The following is a 17,180-nucleotide window of genomic DNA, read 5'->3' as shown; positions in this document are numbered from 1 at the left end:
CACAATCACCATAGAAGACTGATGAAAGCATTCTTCTTCCGGAAGAAGGCCGGTGTCACGTGCCGAAACGCGCGTCGGGTGGGCTTCACCCATACATTGGGGCCCTATACTAGCACCTCGTTCATCACCTAGCCATGGGTAAGTTATGCTGATAAACACATGTAGTTAGGACATGTGTTGGAGACTGAGGGATAGCTAAGCTGTCTTGGGATTATGGACATATTTTTATAGGGACTTTATATCTCAACACATCTCTCACTGAGCCGCTTTCACATGGATAGTATTTTTACATAGCAACAGCTGCTCTATTGTGATGAACATATGTTCAGGTGGATTTTTCCTCCCTATAATATTTTTTTCAGCTATCCTTATTGTGGGGGTCTTTTGATCCCGATTCCTTATACATATGTGTACAATATATGTAGGATATTGATTATATGCTTTCATCAGTCTTCTATGGTGATTGTGCTATAGGTTGCCTCTGTTGGGCTGCCCTGTTTTTTACAGTATACCATTGGTCTCTATGTGTGTATTTTTCATAGCTATGTGTATTTTAGAGATTTTCAATAATAAAATATATTTTCTCATATGTTGAATGTCTTGATCTATTGGACTCTTTGAGTCCATCTTTTTGTTTGTATTGGATATTTTTCGGTCAGGACATGTTTTACATTACGGGGTCATTGATCTAGAGTCATATGCACTTTGCTAGATATACTGTTTTGTCTGACTCTTACGTGCTATGTTTCTTCTTCTAAAGTTAAGATGTGTTTACTGATGTGACTATATGCATACACATTCAGCTCTACTTCATCGGGCTAATAGAATGCATTGGCCAATCAGCGCTGGCCAATGCATTCTATTAGCGTGAGCTGAGTTTGCACAGGGGTTCTAGTGCACCCTCGGCTCTGCTACATCTGATGTTACAGTCAAACATGGCAGAGTTTCCCTGATGTTTTGCGGTTGCTTTGCTGCCTCTGGCACTGGGCTGCTTGACCGTGTGCATGGCATTATGAAGTCTGAAGACTACCAACAAATTTTGCAGCATAATGTAGGGCCCAGTGTGAGAAAGCTGGGTCTCCCTCAGTGGTCATAGGTCCTCCAGCAGGACAATGACCCAAAACACACTTCAAAAAGCACTAGAAAATGGTTTGAGAGAAAGCACTGGAGACTTCTAAAGTGGCAGCGATGAGTCCAGACCTGAATCCCATAGAACACCTGTGGAGAGATCTCAAAATGGCAGTTTGGAGAAGGCCCCCTTCACATCTCAGGGATCTGGAGCAGTTTGCCAAAGAAGAATGATCTAAAATTCCAGCAGAGCATTGTAAGAAACTCATTGATGGTTACTGGAAGCGGTTGTTCACAGTTATTTTGCCTAAAGGTTGTGCTACCAAGTATTAGGCTGAGGGGGCCAATACTTTTGTGCAGCCCATTTTTGGAGTTTTGTTTAAAATGATCAATGATTTGACTTTTTTTTCATTCTCTTTTGTGTTTTTTCATTTTTCATTAATATCTTCATTCAATGAAGATATTAATACCAAAGAGTTTGTGCTTGCAACCATTTTCTGGAAGAAAATGAGTATTATCTGACAGAATTGCAGGGGTGTCAATACTTTTGGCCAACACTGTACCTATGGATTTACCACGGCCTGCCACTCTTTTACTTTGTCCCTGTTTTACCGTATACTCAGCTGAATATACGGTAAAACAGGGACGAAGCAGAAGAGCGGCAGGCTGCGGTATATCCCTGTGTGCTGCGCTGCTGTGAGGATGACGAGGCAAGTTCACGAGTAGATAGACAAGTCAATGTACAGTAGTATCTATCTACTAGACAAGTCAATGTACAATAATATCTATCTACTCGTGAACTTCGCTCAACTTACCTGCTCAGAAGTGCTGCCGCTTCCCTCTGCTGGTCCGTTCCTCTGTACTTCATGTGGCTTCAGAGCACCCTGCGCCCCGCTTCCGCCTCCCTAGCCTAGTATTATAAAGAAGGCAGCGCCTAGGAGAGTATGGGCGGGTACTGGGAGGGGAGACGTGATGCATAGGAAAAATAATAATCAACCTGTGACATCCTCTAGAGCAGCGGTTCTCAACCTGTGGGTCGCGACCAGGGCGGGGGTCGAACGACCAAAACACAGGGGTCGCCTAAATCATACCTCAAACCGTCTCGGTCTGTGGGAGGTATGTCCCGGTTTCAACTGATCGGCGCCCGGAGGACACCGAAGAGTTGAACACACAAGCGATTAAAGCAGGAGCTGTCATGGCCAGCTCCTGCTTTAAAGCTGCGCTGCGACTTCTGCATGTGTAGCTGCGATGTGATGATGTCACATCACGCCTACAACTATATGAGTGAGCGAGACTGCGGAGAGAGCGGCGGGGGAGTGTTGGAAGGTGAGTATAAGTGATTTTTTTTTGGTTTTAAACATTAAGGTGAAACATAATGAAGGGACCCATGAACCTGGAGGCAGATGAAGGGGGTGGGGCATGGCGTCACATTGGGGCAGATGAAGGGGGGGGACGGCATGACACTGGGGGCAGAGATGGAGGGACATAAAACTGTGGGCAGATGAAGGGGGGAATGGCATGACACTGGGGGCAGAGATGGAGGGACATAAAACTGTGGGCAGATGAAGGGGGAACGGCATGACACTGGGGGCTGAGATGGAGGGACATAACACTGTGGGCAGATAAGGGGGGGGAACGGCATGACACTGGGGGCTGAGATGGAGGGACATAAAACTGTGGGCAGATGAAGGGGGGTGGCATGACACTGGGGGCAGAGATGGAGGGACATGAAACTCTGGGCAGAGATGGGAGAACATGAAACTGGGGATCAGATGGGGGGACATGAAACTGGGCAGATGAAGGGGGGTACGGCATGACACTGGGGGAAGAGATATGGGGGACATGAAACTGGGGCAGAGATGGGGAGACATGAAATTGGGGGCAGAGATGGAGGGGGGATATGAAACTGGGAGCAGATGAAGGGGTTATATGAAACTGGGGGAGAGATGGCAGGGGGACATATAATGTATGGGTGACTGTAGGAGGATCATACTGTGTGAGAGCATATGAAAAATGAATGAGAATGGGCGGAGTAACATAAAAGTGGGTGGAGCTAAATTCACCACAGTGTGCTGCTCGCGCCGCACATCTTGTCCCTCCTTCTGATCTTCAAAAGTTGGGAGGTATGCCTAAAGACATCAGAAAATACATATTTCCGATGGCTTTAGCCGCTGAGAAGCCGCGCTACTGTCTGCAGCAGCGCTATTCAGCTGGAATGCATGCCGTTATGGACGCGTGTTCCAAACTGAATGGGGTCACCACACCATGAGGAACTGTATTGCGGGGTCACGGCATTAGAAAGGTTGAGAACCACTGCTCATTAAGTCCAGCTGGAACCAAAGTATTGAGTTTCTAAATCCAATACATTTCCTTCCTGAAAAACATATTTAACCTGTTGGCAGAAGAAGCAGGAATGTGATCCAAGGGAATAACAGAAAAACCGTCGAACATGCCATCATGAATGCCCACTGTGTGCCATTAAAAAATTTTTTTTATTATTGTAGGCTGCATGGGTATTGCAGAAAATAAATGATATATGGGGAAGAGATGACAAGTGATGTGAGATAATGGAAGATTATGAAGATAATCTGGTTTCCCTTAGCCCAAACAGCAGCACAGATTGGGGTATCTCTGTCCTCTGTGTGGACAGGTGGAATATTTAATTATACTAACTTTCCCCTATAAGAGGCTGAGAGACCTCTCCCCCCCCCCCCCCCATTAGTTATAACGTATATACAAATAAGTTAACACATGTTGATACATGAATAAAACATGAAAAATGCAAAGGATAACTGAGATAAAGCAAGGGAGGGAGCGCTGTGCTGCTGTTTTGGCTAAGGGTAAACAGATTTATCTTCACAATCTTCCATTCCCCATACGCCCAACAGCAGCATAGATTAGGGAGCTAGCGAGTAAAAAACTCAGGGTGGGTGCGTCTGGCAAGTGGATGAAAGAACCAACTGGCCAAAAGCTACAGCTTGTGAAGTGCGCCAATCCAGCCTATAATGCTTTGCAAAAGTAAGATGGGAGGACCACGTGGCCACAGAACAAATTTGGTCTAAGGAGAGTGACCGTCTCTCCACCCAGGATGTTGATACTGCCCTGGTAGAATGGGCACAAACAAATTTCGGAACCGGAAGGCCTTGGCTGTGAAGATTGCCTCCCTAATCCACCAAGATAAGGTGGATTTAGAAGCTTTAGTTCCCCTATTGTGTCCAGTGATGTTGATAAGCAGATTCTCTGCTTTCCTGAAAGAAGAGGTTCAGTCAAGATAAATCTGTAGACCTTTTACCAGATCCAAGGAATGTAGTCTGTTCTCCTCCTCCGTAGCGGGAGAAGGAAAAAACACTGGCAATGATATGACCTGATTTATATTTTGAAATGAGGGGACCTTAAGCAAGAAACCCGGAACATATCTTAGTTGTACCTTATCAGGAAAAAAACACCAGATAAGGCTCAGAGGCTGCAAGAGCCAGTAGGCGCTCACAGATTCTCTTGGCCTAGGTAATGGCCAACAAAAAAACAACCTTGTATGAAAAGTACGTTAGAGCCACATCCCTCAAAGGTTCAAAGGGAGGATTACATAATCCATGAAGAACAGAAGCCAAATCCCATTGTGGGATTGGAGTTTGTACCAGAGGGTGGAGCCTAGAGGATTCTTTAAGGTACTGCATGATCAGAGGATTTAAAGATAGCCGTGTCCTCAGAAAGGCGGAAAGTGCAGATACATGAACCCTTAGGGTTGACGGGGACAGACCTCTATCTAGACCACTCTGCAAAAACTCCAGCACTGACTCTATGGCAGACCTCTGCCACTGCCTGTCAGAACACCAATCTGATAGATAGCTCCAATCCTTTGGTAGCTCCTATTGGTGGAATCCGCCCTTGAGCATGCTAACGTCCTCTGGATGGCCTGGGACAATCCTCTATCTCCACGTATGGTGCCGTCAACTTCCAGGCAGTGAGGTTGAGTCTGTTCAGGTCCTGGTAGAGCTGTTTGTTCAGGGTTACCAGGTTCCGAATCGTTGGAAGCCTCCAGTATTCCCCTCGACTCATTAAAATGAGGTGGGTAAACCATGTCCTCTTTGGCCAGAACGACATGATCACAATTGCCCATGTCTGGTCCTACCTGATTTTTGTCAATACCTTCAGAATCATGGGTATTGGAGTAAAGATGTAGGCCAGCTTGAACCTCCAAGTTATTGTCAGAGCATCTACCGCCAAGGGGGTTTTCCTCCTGGTAGAGGGAGCAAAACCTCCTCACCTTGGCGTTATAACTGGTGGCCATCAGATCCACCTAGAGGATACCCTACATCCTGGTGAGTTGAAGGAATATGTCCTGGTTGAGTGACAATTCGCCTGATGTCATGAGGCCTCTGCTCAGATGATCCGCCAAGATGTCCAGGCATCCCCTTTTATGGACCGCTGATAAATGGGACAAGTTCTCCTTTCTCCATGAGATAATCCGGTTTGTCACCTTGAGAAGAGAGGGGGACCTGTTTTCTCCCTGTTTGTTGATGTAGATGACGGTAGTTAGATTGTCCAACCTCATCTTCACCGCCTTTCCCTGGAGCACGGGTGCAAAATGTAATAGTGCCTGATGCATGGCACTCAGCTCGCACCAGTTGGATGACTGGGCCCTCTCTAGCTGACTCCAGGTTCCTCTTGCCAGGGTCTCCCCCAGATGCGCTCCCTAGCCTGAGAGGGAGGCCTGACGACCCCTGGAAGACTGGGTAGGACTCTTACCCTTAGAGTCTGCTAGACCTTCCATAATACGATCCAACTCACTACCGAAAAGCCTTCCTGGGTCAAAGGGCAGACCACAGAGGTTCAGTTTGGAGGTATTGTCTGCCTGCCATGGTTTTAACCACAAAGGATGCCTTGCGGCCGTAGAGAGGGCCATAGATCTAGAGGCTAATTTCAGCTGGTAGGAGGTGGCCTCAGCCAGGTAATCCACAGCCATTGAGATGCCTGAAAGTGAAGAGAGCAACTCATCCCTGTGGACTCCTGAGTCCACATTCTTCTCGAGAGAAGACAGGTCACTGTGGATCTTTTGCATTACTTCATTAGTAGCGATGCCCACTGAGGCCTGGGCAGAAGCAACTGAATAAATTCTTCGAAGGGAGCCCTCGGTATGGTGGTCCATGGCATCCTGGAGATTGGACCTGTCCTCAGAAGGTACTACCGTATGCTTGGGAAGCTTTGTCACCGCCATGTCAACATGAGGCGGATGCTCCCAGGAGGCTAGTTGAGACTCCGTAATAGGAGAAAGTGCTCTAAAACCTCTGGAGATGTTGAAAGACCTCTCAGGACGCCTCTACTCCGCCTCCATACTTCTTGCCATGTCCGAACTCACCCTAAAGGTTCTGCCTCCTCGAGACGGACCTGCATCCACAAATTCAGCCTCATGGTCAGAGGTCTGCACCGCCTTCAAAAGTTTGAGCATCTTATCAATAGGGAAGAGAGATTTCTCAAAATCTTCTGAGTCCTCAACTGATGCGATCTCGTCCATAATTTGGAGATCTACTAATGGAGGAAGAGATTGTTGAGGAGACTCAAGGCGGGGTCTCTTGACTAACTGAGAAATAGAATCCCTCATCTCCCACATGGAATTTTTCATGAATTCCTTCACCCAACCAACAACGTCGCGAACTGAAGTCAACTGCGCAGGCGTCGGAGGTGATGCAGAAGGAAGACGACAAAAGAAGGGGAAGATCCAGCCGAAGATAGAGGCGTCGCTGGAACGTGTTCTCGAGCAGCAGTGGGGACGCCCCCATCGTATTTACAGGGCTGGGGCCCGCCCCCATCGCCACGAGAGAACTAATTTGCATACCGGTAAAAACTGGTATTTCTAAGGCACAGCGCAGCGGAGACCACATCTAAAGGTAAGAGACGAATAGCCTTTTTAAAGGCTATTCTGACGTGTGATCGTCAAAAAAAAAAATCATTTCAATGGTAGAATCCCTTTAAATCTGTGAACTTTTGCCTTCAGAGTCATAATTGGTCTTAAAAACCCACCCAGGTTTGAAGTTGATGAAGTGATTTCATTTCTTCATTAACCGCATTAATCCACTTTGTTTTTTCATGGGCAGGTAGTCTCATCCCATGACTGTGGCTCTAATATGGGTAGTGTTTTAGCAATGAAGGATAGATGCTTAGCTAGTATAACCTTGTTTGATCTGGACGATCTTCTTATTTCAGGTGCACTTGATGTTTCTGTTGTTTCTTCAATAGTTGAAGAATCTAACCAAATTTGTATATCTTTCTCTTTGTTATCTTGTAACTGTGAGTGAGATTGTTGTTGCTTCAGCTGGACTACTGGTATGATGTAGTTGGACTACTGGTATGATGTCATGAAACTTAATTCTCATCAATCATTTCATCGCTGCTTTTTTTTTTTTATTGTAGATTGTGAGCCCCCATATAGGGCTCACAATGTACATTTTTTCTGGATTTGTTTTCTCATTTTGTCTCTCATAGTTGAAGTCTACCTATGATGTAAATTACAGACGCCTCTCATCTTTTTAAGTGGTGGAACTTGCACTATTGGTGACTGACTAAATACTTTTTTGCCCCACTGTACATTCCTTCTGAAGAATATTCTTATCCCAGTCTCCTCCCCTCAGAGGGGGACGACTAACTGTAGCCCACTAAAATTGTAACAAAGGAGATTGCCACCATGATGAGTGGAATCGCAGGAAACTAAGAGAAATGGGAAGGGATATTCAAAGTACTAACAAAATACAAAACTTTATTAATGACTGGAGTATGCACACAATAAAATAGTAAAAGGTCAAAATATCATCAGACAAAGGGGAAGAAAGCCCAAAGGAACCAGAGGTAAATACAGTGATAGAATATGTACCTATCAAACAACATATATAAAAACACTGAGCTCATAAATTACATCTAATACCAGAGGGATATGTACAAATGGGCATAGATTAGGACATATGGCTCATAGCTAGGTAAAAGTAGCAGAAAATATGTCAACACCTCAGTAAAACATCATGTAAGAATGCAATAAGTTTTGGGTGTGTGTGAATGCTGCCACAAAGTTAGCCACAAGTATAAGAAAAGGCGATATTTATATACAGTAAAGCAGGTAGTACATGAATCAAAGTAGAACATCCCACAATAGGAACATACCCATAATAAGTGGTAACCTCAGTGGGACCGGCTCTCCCCTCTCCCCTATACGTGTTTCGGCATTTAAACTTTCTTCCGGGGGTGGTGTTGTTGTGGAGACCGAGGGTATATAACAATTGTCCCCACCAATCACCATGTATCATGAGGCCACATGAGGCGAATGGTGGCGTCACTAAAATCAGCCTCTCTCAAGTTGCGACCAAATCAACCTATGCGCAATGACTACACAACGTCACAAATATTATTACGGAACTTCCCTTGTGCAAAGCAGTAATCAAAGCAAAAGGTGGCTACTTTGAAGAACCTAGAATATAAGACATTTTCAGTTGTTTCACACTTTTTTGTTAAGTATATAATTCCACATGTGATAATTCATAGTTTTGATGCCTTCAGTGTGAATCTACAATTGTCATAGGAAGGAAGGAATGAGATATTATCATTTAGACCATGTGGTTTTATTGAGGAGAAACGAAAAATCCATTTGGCCTCTTGTCTTAAAATCTCATTGTCCCAGTTATCCCTCCTGGCAGATTTGGGGACCTTCTCCATGCCGTGAAATTTGAGGGCAAAGGGCTCTCCCCATGGACCTCCCACACATGTTTTGCCACTGGAGTATCTGCTTGGCATGTCATATCCCCTACATGGTCAAGGACACGCCTTCTAAGCTGTTGTCTGGTTTTGCCTACATAGTTTTTTTTGAGCAAGGATGCGTAATCGCGTAGATTACTCCCTCTGTTTCACAATTACTGAAGTCTCTAGTCGTGAAAACATGTCCAGTAGTGCAAGCCAGAAGTTCCTTTTTTAATATAACCACACACACGGCATGAGCCACATTTAAACGTGCCAGCCTGATGTATCTTGGCCAACCATGTCTCATCTCTCAATGTGGGTGCAAGATGACTACGAGTCACTCGATCAGCCAAATTACACCCTCTGTGAAAGGTGATAGACGCTGTTTCAGGAATGATTCTTCTTACATCTGGGTCTTGCATAAGAATAATCCAATGAGTGTTAATGACATCCATAACTTCTTTAGAATATTGATCATAGGTGCCTATAAGCCTCACTAGGTCAGACTCTTGATTTTTTTTTTTTTTTTGGAGTCAGCAAAGATTCTCTAGGGGTCTTTTTTGCCAGCTCCCTCGCAGAGGATAGTAATCTACGTGGGTAACCGTGATTGGCAAATCATACCATGAGAACATCACATCTGTTTCATAATCGGACATATTAGAGCAGTTCCTCTGAAGACGGAGGAACTGACCCTTTGGTATTGCACGTTTGAGTGGCATGGGATAATGACTTTCCCATTGGAGGAGTGCATTCGTTGCCGTGGATTTCCTGAACAATGTAGAAAGAGAAACTACCATCCGGATCTAAAGAAATTTGTATATCCAAGAAGGGAACGGTATTAGGATGGAAAAATGATGTGAACCGAAGATTGAAATCATTTGTATTGAGATCCTCGACAAAGTTGTTGAACTCATGGGAAGACCCTGACCACACTATCACTGTCGTCTATATTTCGAAGCCACAGTATGATATACTGCGACCATTTATCAGAATGTTGTCCAAAGATGACATGTTGTTCCCAACTCCCCAAATACATATTTGCATAGGAAGGTGTGGCGGTGAACCCCAATGCGGTGCCCCGCCTCTGATGGTATACCCTCCCATTGAATAAAAAAGCATTGTGCGTGAGCACAACATTGAGGAGGTCCATAACAAATTTGTTATGGTTCCCAAATTGTTCCCCCCAAGTCCCCAGGAAGCCCTCCACAGTCCCACACCCCCTGTCGTGGGGTATGGAACTGTAGAGGGCCTCCACATCCAAGGTCTCTAGGGCCACCCCAGATGGAACTTGGATGCCCTCCAAATGGCAGAGGACATCCATCGTGTCCCTGACATAGGAGGGTAAAGCCAAAATGAAGGGGCGCAGAATTTGGTCTAGATATTTGCTAGCCCCCTCCGTAACCCCTCCCATATCAGAGACAACGGGGCGGCCCTTGAGGGGATGGTAGCCCTTATGGACCTTGGGTAAACTATAAAAAATGGGGACTCGGGGAAAGGTGGTACACATAAAGCGATATTCAGATGTGGAAATAAGACCTTCAGCTTTTGACTGGTCCAGAATTACTTTTAATGCTTCAGAGTACAGTGGAGTTGAATCAGCAGGGAGAACCGTATAGTTTTCAGAATCACTGAGGATGTGATCGCACATTAAGGCTCCATTCACACAGAGTAACGCCAGGCGTCATTTGTGTGTAATTTGTGTGTCTTTTACGGCCGTCATAAAACGTTTACATAGAGTTCTATAGGAAAAGACGTCTGTAATTTACGGCCGTCATTTACGGCCATCATTGTAATGACGGCCGTAAATGACGGCAGTAAATTACGGAAATCTTTTCCTATAGAACTCTATGTAAACGTTTTATGACGGCCGTAAAAGACACACAAATTACACACAAATGATGCCTGGCATTACTCTGTGTGAATGGAGCCTAAGACATATTTCTCCCAATCCATAATCACTATGTTGCCGCCTTTATCCGCAGCTTTTATGACTATGGATTGATCATTTTCAAGAGATTTGAGGGCTGTCAGTTGATTAGTACTTAGATTGTTCCTTTTGGACACTGTATTCCGGGCCAGCTGTGATAGGCTATCCAGAACAACTTTTTCAAATATGTCAATGCATTTAGAGTCGCATGGTGGAGGATTTGAGCGACTTTTAGGTTTTAAATTTGTTAGTTGAAGAGTTTCATTATAGCCTTGGCCCTCAAGATACAGGCTCTCAAGTGTACGTAACTTCTAACTCCACCCCCAGTTCATCCCCATGGAGACAAATAGGTAAATTCTAATGACCATCAAAACAGCATTGCTTCTAGTTGATGAGAGTAAAGCTGAGGACCCACGTTGCAGAAATGCAGCTTTTTTTGTTGCAGATTTTGCTGCGGACTTTTGAGCCAAAGCCAAGAGTGGCTACAAAAGGAATGGGAAATATATAGGAAGTTCTTATACTTCTACTTTCTGCTCAATCTACTCCTGGCTTTGGCTCAAAAAACCGCGGCAAAACCTACAACAAAAAAAGCTGCGTTTCTGCAACATGAGGCTTTGACCTAAACAGATCAGTGAGTTGGGTTTAAAAAACAAAAAAACAATGAAATTGATAAAACTTTTGATGCAGAACAAATGATACTGGGCCATCAAAAATGGATGGATGCAAAATGGACCAATTAATCCATTTTAAGAGGCTACAGAGATAAGTATGTGTATCATCTGAGGAACTCAGATTGTCTGGCTGGGCATGGAAGAGGAATAGTTGAGGGACAGAGCTGCTATTTTGAGAGATTAAGTCCCCCAACTCCTCCAGTAACTCTGGGTGAAAGGACTGTCATCCAAATTCCATGAAGGAGATCTTTCCCTCCATTCCCAAACAGGACTTTCTCAATCCCAGGGAAAAATTCTGGGTGACCCCAAAGTGGCATGTATCTTGATAACAATTAAGGTAACTGATAATACTCTCTACTCAGACCCCATACAACTACTGTATCTCTCACCAGAGCACATGAGCTAAGAGAACAAAGGATCTTAGCAAGACGGGTGTGCAAAAGTTCCGACAAAGGCCTCGGGTGAAGAGGCTGGATTCTAGTTCTAGATTAGAATAGTGGGAGTAGGCATTCAGCCAATCTAGACGGACATAGTAGGCTAACTAAAGTCATGTATTTTTCTCACATACCAGTGAACATTATTTTCTAAATGAAAAAAATAGAAACAGTTTAAAGGGTTCTTAAACTTTCAAGCACCTTTTGTGTAGGAATCTCAATATCTGTATTCATCTTGAGTCCACTATGTGATCTATTTGTGTGAGAAGCATGTGCTAGTTTGTAAGCTTTGTACAATTATATAAACATATTCACACCAGTTTTTTTTTTATAGTTTTATTATCTGAAGAAACACAACATTTACTACAACAATGCACAGTAAATGACTATTACTATATTATAGTGAATTTAGTTAGAAAAAGCTGTTTGTCTATAGTTGTCATTGGAGGAATCTTCTTCCAGGCCTTTTTGCAGGCTGTGACATTACATTTTGTATATCACACTGAAGATGTGCCTGAAAAGAAGAACAAAATATGATGGAAAAAAACTAAAGCTTAAACGATAATTCTGCTACTAAATAACTACATATTGAAATAAAATTTATATGTTAGATAAAGAACAAAAACAAAACCACTTCCTGTCTTCCGTACTAATACAGCGGATATCAGGTATTTAAATATGGCGGCTTCTTGGGAGCTGAGCAGCCGCTGTACCTGGTGTGTTTCTGCTGCATTATACAGCAGACACCTAGCCCACGATCAGTGTCCGCACTGATCGGAGAATTAACCCCCCAGCACCTCGGTCAAAGCTGACTGAGGCCACCATTTTGCTGGGGATCACCTTGTGAAGGCTCCCAGGACTGTCTCTCGTTAATTTCTTTTGCAGGCTGCTCTATGCAACCTGCAATAGAAGTGTCGGTACAACACAAAGGGTGCATTCACGCTAAGTATACGCTGAGCTGATTCTGAATGTAAAACACGTTCAGAATCAGCGCATACAAAGAAGATCCCATTCCCATACGTGCGCTCCCCATTGAAATGAATGGGCTGCTTTTTTCCCCGATTTGTTTCAATGTGATACGCACGTATGCCGGCTCCCATATAAATGAATGGGATCTGCTTTGTACGTGCTGATTCTGAACGTGTTTTATGTTCAGAATCAGCTCAGCGTATACTTAGTGTGAATGCACCCAAATACTGTGAAACACACACACACATTAGGTTATCCCTGTGTCCAAAAACAGCCAGTCTACAAATCTATAAAAATATTTTTTCCGTACACTAAACACTGTAGCAGGAAAAGAAAAAAAATCAAAAGCGTCAAACCTCTGTTTTTTCAGTTTCGTCACTGATAAAAATTTGAATAAATAGTGATCAAAGCAATAACAAGATGGTATAACTAAAAAGTCCTATGCATCCCCGTACACAGAAATATGAAAAAGTTACAAGTGTCAGAATATGCTGACGGACTCTCTTTCTCTTGTCCGAGGGTGATCGCCATAGAGTGACCTTCCTTCACTCCCTGTCCTTCTGACTTTCCTAAAGGTCATTCTCCCGCTCTATCCGGGACGAGTGTTAAAGGGGGGCAGACTGAGCAATTGCCGAGGGCCCCCACATTCATATGGGCGCCATACTTTCCCTACTGTTTGGAGCAATCGGGAGTGAATGACAACATTAGCAGATGCAGAGTGTTCTGATCGCTGCTTGTGTACATTTTTGGCATTTAGCGGTAACCTGTGCTGCCCCCCCCCCCCTCCTAACATGCAGTGACTCAACCAGTAGATCATAGTGTGAAGGAGGAAGTCTGCTGTGATATAAGATCTTCACTGCTGCCAGAGAGCCATGCATGAGCTTCCTCCATCTCCAGTGCACCCAGCAATTCAGCCAAATGTAAGTGTATTTTTGGGTAAAATATGAATAATTTATGTGTGTATATGTGTATATTTGTTTATAGTATGTGTCTTATACACTGTGTGTTTGTAGACAGGTGTGTGTGTGTGTATATTGTATATGAATGTGTGTGAATATTTGATATATCTGTAAATATATTCAGCATATGAGTGTCTTTCTGTGTTTTCTTCTATACATGCCTACCATTATGAATACTAGAATTGTATTGTGTAGTGGCAATGCTCAGTATATTGGGATGTTAAATGGTTTGTTCAGGAATTGTAGTTTTCTGCAAGGAGGCTGGGGGAAGGTGAAAAATAAGTAAAAAAAAAAGAAAAAAGGGGGACACACGGTGGCTCAGTGGTTAGCACTGTAGCCTTGCAGCGCTGGAGTCCTGGTGTTCAAATCCCGCCAAGAGCAAAAAACCATCTGCAAGGAGTTTGTATGTTTATCCCCGTGTTTGCATGGATTTCCATCCCATATTCCAAAGACATACTGATAGGGAAGAATGTACATTGTGAGCTCTATGTGGGGCTCACAATCTACATTTAAAATAAAAAAAAAGTAAAAAAAAATACAAAACATAGTCTTCTGTCCCCGATGTCTCACACGGCCGACAAGTCGGGCGGCTCCTGGGCCTTGCTTTGGCAGGAGTCCTCGCCGCACATGACTGCTGAGGCCAATCAGCTGCCTAAGAAAAGGAATCAGGACATCATAGGTGACGTATGTGAGTGACATCCCAGTTCTTTTCTTTAGGCTGCTGAGGCAGATAATTGGTCTCAGTGGTTATGTGTAGTGAGGACAAGCTCACAGCCCCTATAGCATCCACCTAGCCTGGCAGTAGGGGGATTATTGGATGCACTATTTACTCATTATTAATCTTGCTACTGTCAGATTATCCAATTTTCTTTAAATTGAAATAATTTTATTTACCTCTACAATCTGGATACTCCAGTCCTTCATTTGAACATCTTCCAATGTGTTGACCAGAAATGCGAGATCCAGCTTTACAATTAAATTTTATTTCTTCACCTTCTGCATAGTGTACTTCATTATTATGTGATTCATCCAATTCTAATAGTTTTGTATCAACTTCATCTTGATCTATGCGGCAGGTGTCTATAAAATCAAATAGTAAATATGATAGTCGTGTGATAATGTTAAAGTAAAAATCATTGTACAAACAATTTGGTGCTATATATCAGCATTACAGCTCTGCCCATAACAACCTATAAGCTCTTGTGCCATTCATATATGAAATGAAAATATATTCCAGTATATTGCATGCTGATGTGTTTTATACTATATTCTATATTATAGTAGTGGTTGAAGCGTCACTCCAATTCTATGGTCATGAGACATTGCTGCAACTATATTTCTGCTATGTCCCATAATAATGATAAATTGTATTTCTATAGCGCCAACATATTCCTCAGCACTGTACAATTTGTAGGGTTCAAATACAGACAGATACATTACAAAGAAAGTCATTTCACACAATGGGACTGAGGGCCCTGCTCGCAAGAGCACTATTCTGCTACACTCTCCCCTCCACTCCCCAGACGAGCACCCAATCCTCAAGGGCCTGAAGGGCTGTTCTTGTGGGTCCCCATTTGGTATTTGCTATTGGTTCACAAGGAACGCCTCTTACTGCTTCTTATTCTTACTGGTAGAGATGAGCGAGTAGCATTCGATCGAGTAGGTGTTCAATCGAATACTACGGTATTCGAAATACTTGTACTCGATCGAACACTACTAGCTGTTCGAAGTTTAAGGTTCGATGCAGAACCAGCGTTGATTGGCAGAATGCTATACATTCTGCCAATCAACGCTGGTTCTTCTCTTACCTTTAGAAGTCTTCTCCGTGCAGCGTCCCCGCGGCGTCTTCCGGCTGGAATTCACTCTGCCTAGGCATCCGGCCTAGGCAGAGCTGACTGTGCATGCGCAGTTGGCTCTGCTCAGGCGTCAGGCCGGGCAGAGCTGACCGTGCATGCGCAGTCGGCTCTGCTTAGGCCTTGATGCCTAGGCAGAGTGAATTTCTGCCAGAAGACGCTGCAGGGGTTCTGTGCCGGGAGAAGACTTCAAGGAGAATCCAGCCCGACCGTCACTCGTGGACTTGGTAAGTATAATTTTATCGAATTTTGCGTACCCCTGAAACTAGCATTTCCCCCCATTGACTTTAATGGGGTTTGAAATCAGTTCGAACAGTCGAACAGTGTGCGGCTGTTCGAATCGGATTTCGAACCTCGGACATTTTAGTGTTTGCTCATCTCTACTAATTAGCTCTCCCTGAGACACAAGTTGTATTGTAAACTATTTTTTTTAGTTTTTATATTAATCTGTGCATGAAAATACTGACTCCACCTTAAGTAAGTGAAGTAACAGGAATGGAATGTACAAGCTACAAGCAGGTAGGACAGTGCTGATTTATCCCTTCAAATGGGGAATATGGGAATGAAGATGAATTTATTGCATGTAGATGTGAATAAACATCGGTACAGACTTGGTGAGATGGATAATAGAATTTCTGATCTAGTCAATATAGTTAAAAGAATTAGGTGGTTACTAAGAATAAGAGTGATAAAGGCAAACTTCTTGATTTGGAAAACCATTCCAAAGGTCAAATTTAAGCCGTCTGGGAATCTCTGAAGGGTAAGAAAGTGGAAATTCTTACTTTGCTCAAGGTCTGTTAGCAAACCAAATTGGGCAATATTCTTTTTTCCTCAAAAATTTCAGAGAGGACTAGTGATTCTACTGAAACAAGTTAAAACTAAGCACTGTAGGAGCCCATGACTTTAGATTTCAGGGTGTGCTGATTATTTTGTTTGTTTGTTTTCTCTGAATTTCTAAAGCCAGAACTTTATATGCCAAAAGAGAAATAATGACTTTTAAGTGGAACTAATAATATATTTAGATGCCATTTTGACTTAAACAATGTATTCTTTAACTTTTCTTAAAGTTTTGGTTATAGCAGCTTGAAAAGACACAGCAATTTTGATAGTCTTTTAGAATGAGACCCCACATTGTGGAAACAGCTATTTTTTGTTGCAGATATTGCTTTGTTTCTTTTTAGTCAAAGTCATTAGTGGATTGAAAAAAATGTAGAAGCATAAACCCGATGGCACTTTTTGACTTCCTGACCAAGCTCGATTTTTCAAAACTGACATGTGTCACTTTATGTGGCAATAAATTTGGAATGCTTACCAAAGTGATTTTGAGATTGTTTTCTTATAACACATTGTACTTCATGTTACTAGTAAATTTTGGTTGATATGTTTTGTGTTTAATTATGAAATTTTGAAAAATATGCATTTTATAAAGTTTGAAATGATGTGCATTGCATACAGATAGTCAGACCGCCAAAGTTCTATCCTAAATCTCATGTCCCAGATCTCTGCTTTATGTCGGCATCAAACTTTAGTCACCCTTTTATTTTTTACGGACATTATAAGGTTTCCAAGTGAAACAACAA

At 43.2% G+C, this 17,180-nt stretch overlaps 1 protein-coding gene across 1 annotated transcript in view; it reads right to left on the bottom strand.

Annotated features, from left to right (window-relative positions):
* Positions 1-12,169: 12,169 nt before the first annotated feature.
* CFH (complement factor H) overlaps positions 12,170-17,180 on the bottom strand; it is a 177,294-nt gene continuing 172,283 nt past the window's right edge. The window contains exons 27-28 of the mRNA XM_075287702.1: positions 14,642-14,827; positions 12,170-12,333 (exon numbers count right to left, since the gene is read on the bottom strand). Coding sequence (XP_075143803.1) covers positions 12,317-12,333; positions 14,642-14,827 — 203 coding nt within the window. The 3' untranslated portion in view covers positions 12,170-12,316. The remainder of the gene's footprint in view (positions 12,334-14,641; positions 14,828-17,180) is intronic.

This window comes from Leptodactylus fuscus, chromosome 9, assembly GCF_031893055.1.
Source record: "Leptodactylus fuscus isolate aLepFus1 chromosome 9, aLepFus1.hap2, whole genome shotgun sequence".
Classification (NCBI taxonomy): Eukaryota; Metazoa; Chordata; class Amphibia; order Anura; family Leptodactylidae; genus Leptodactylus; species Leptodactylus fuscus.
The sequence above is the reverse complement of the archived record's forward strand: the minus strand, read 5'-3'. Positions and strand labels throughout refer to the sequence as shown.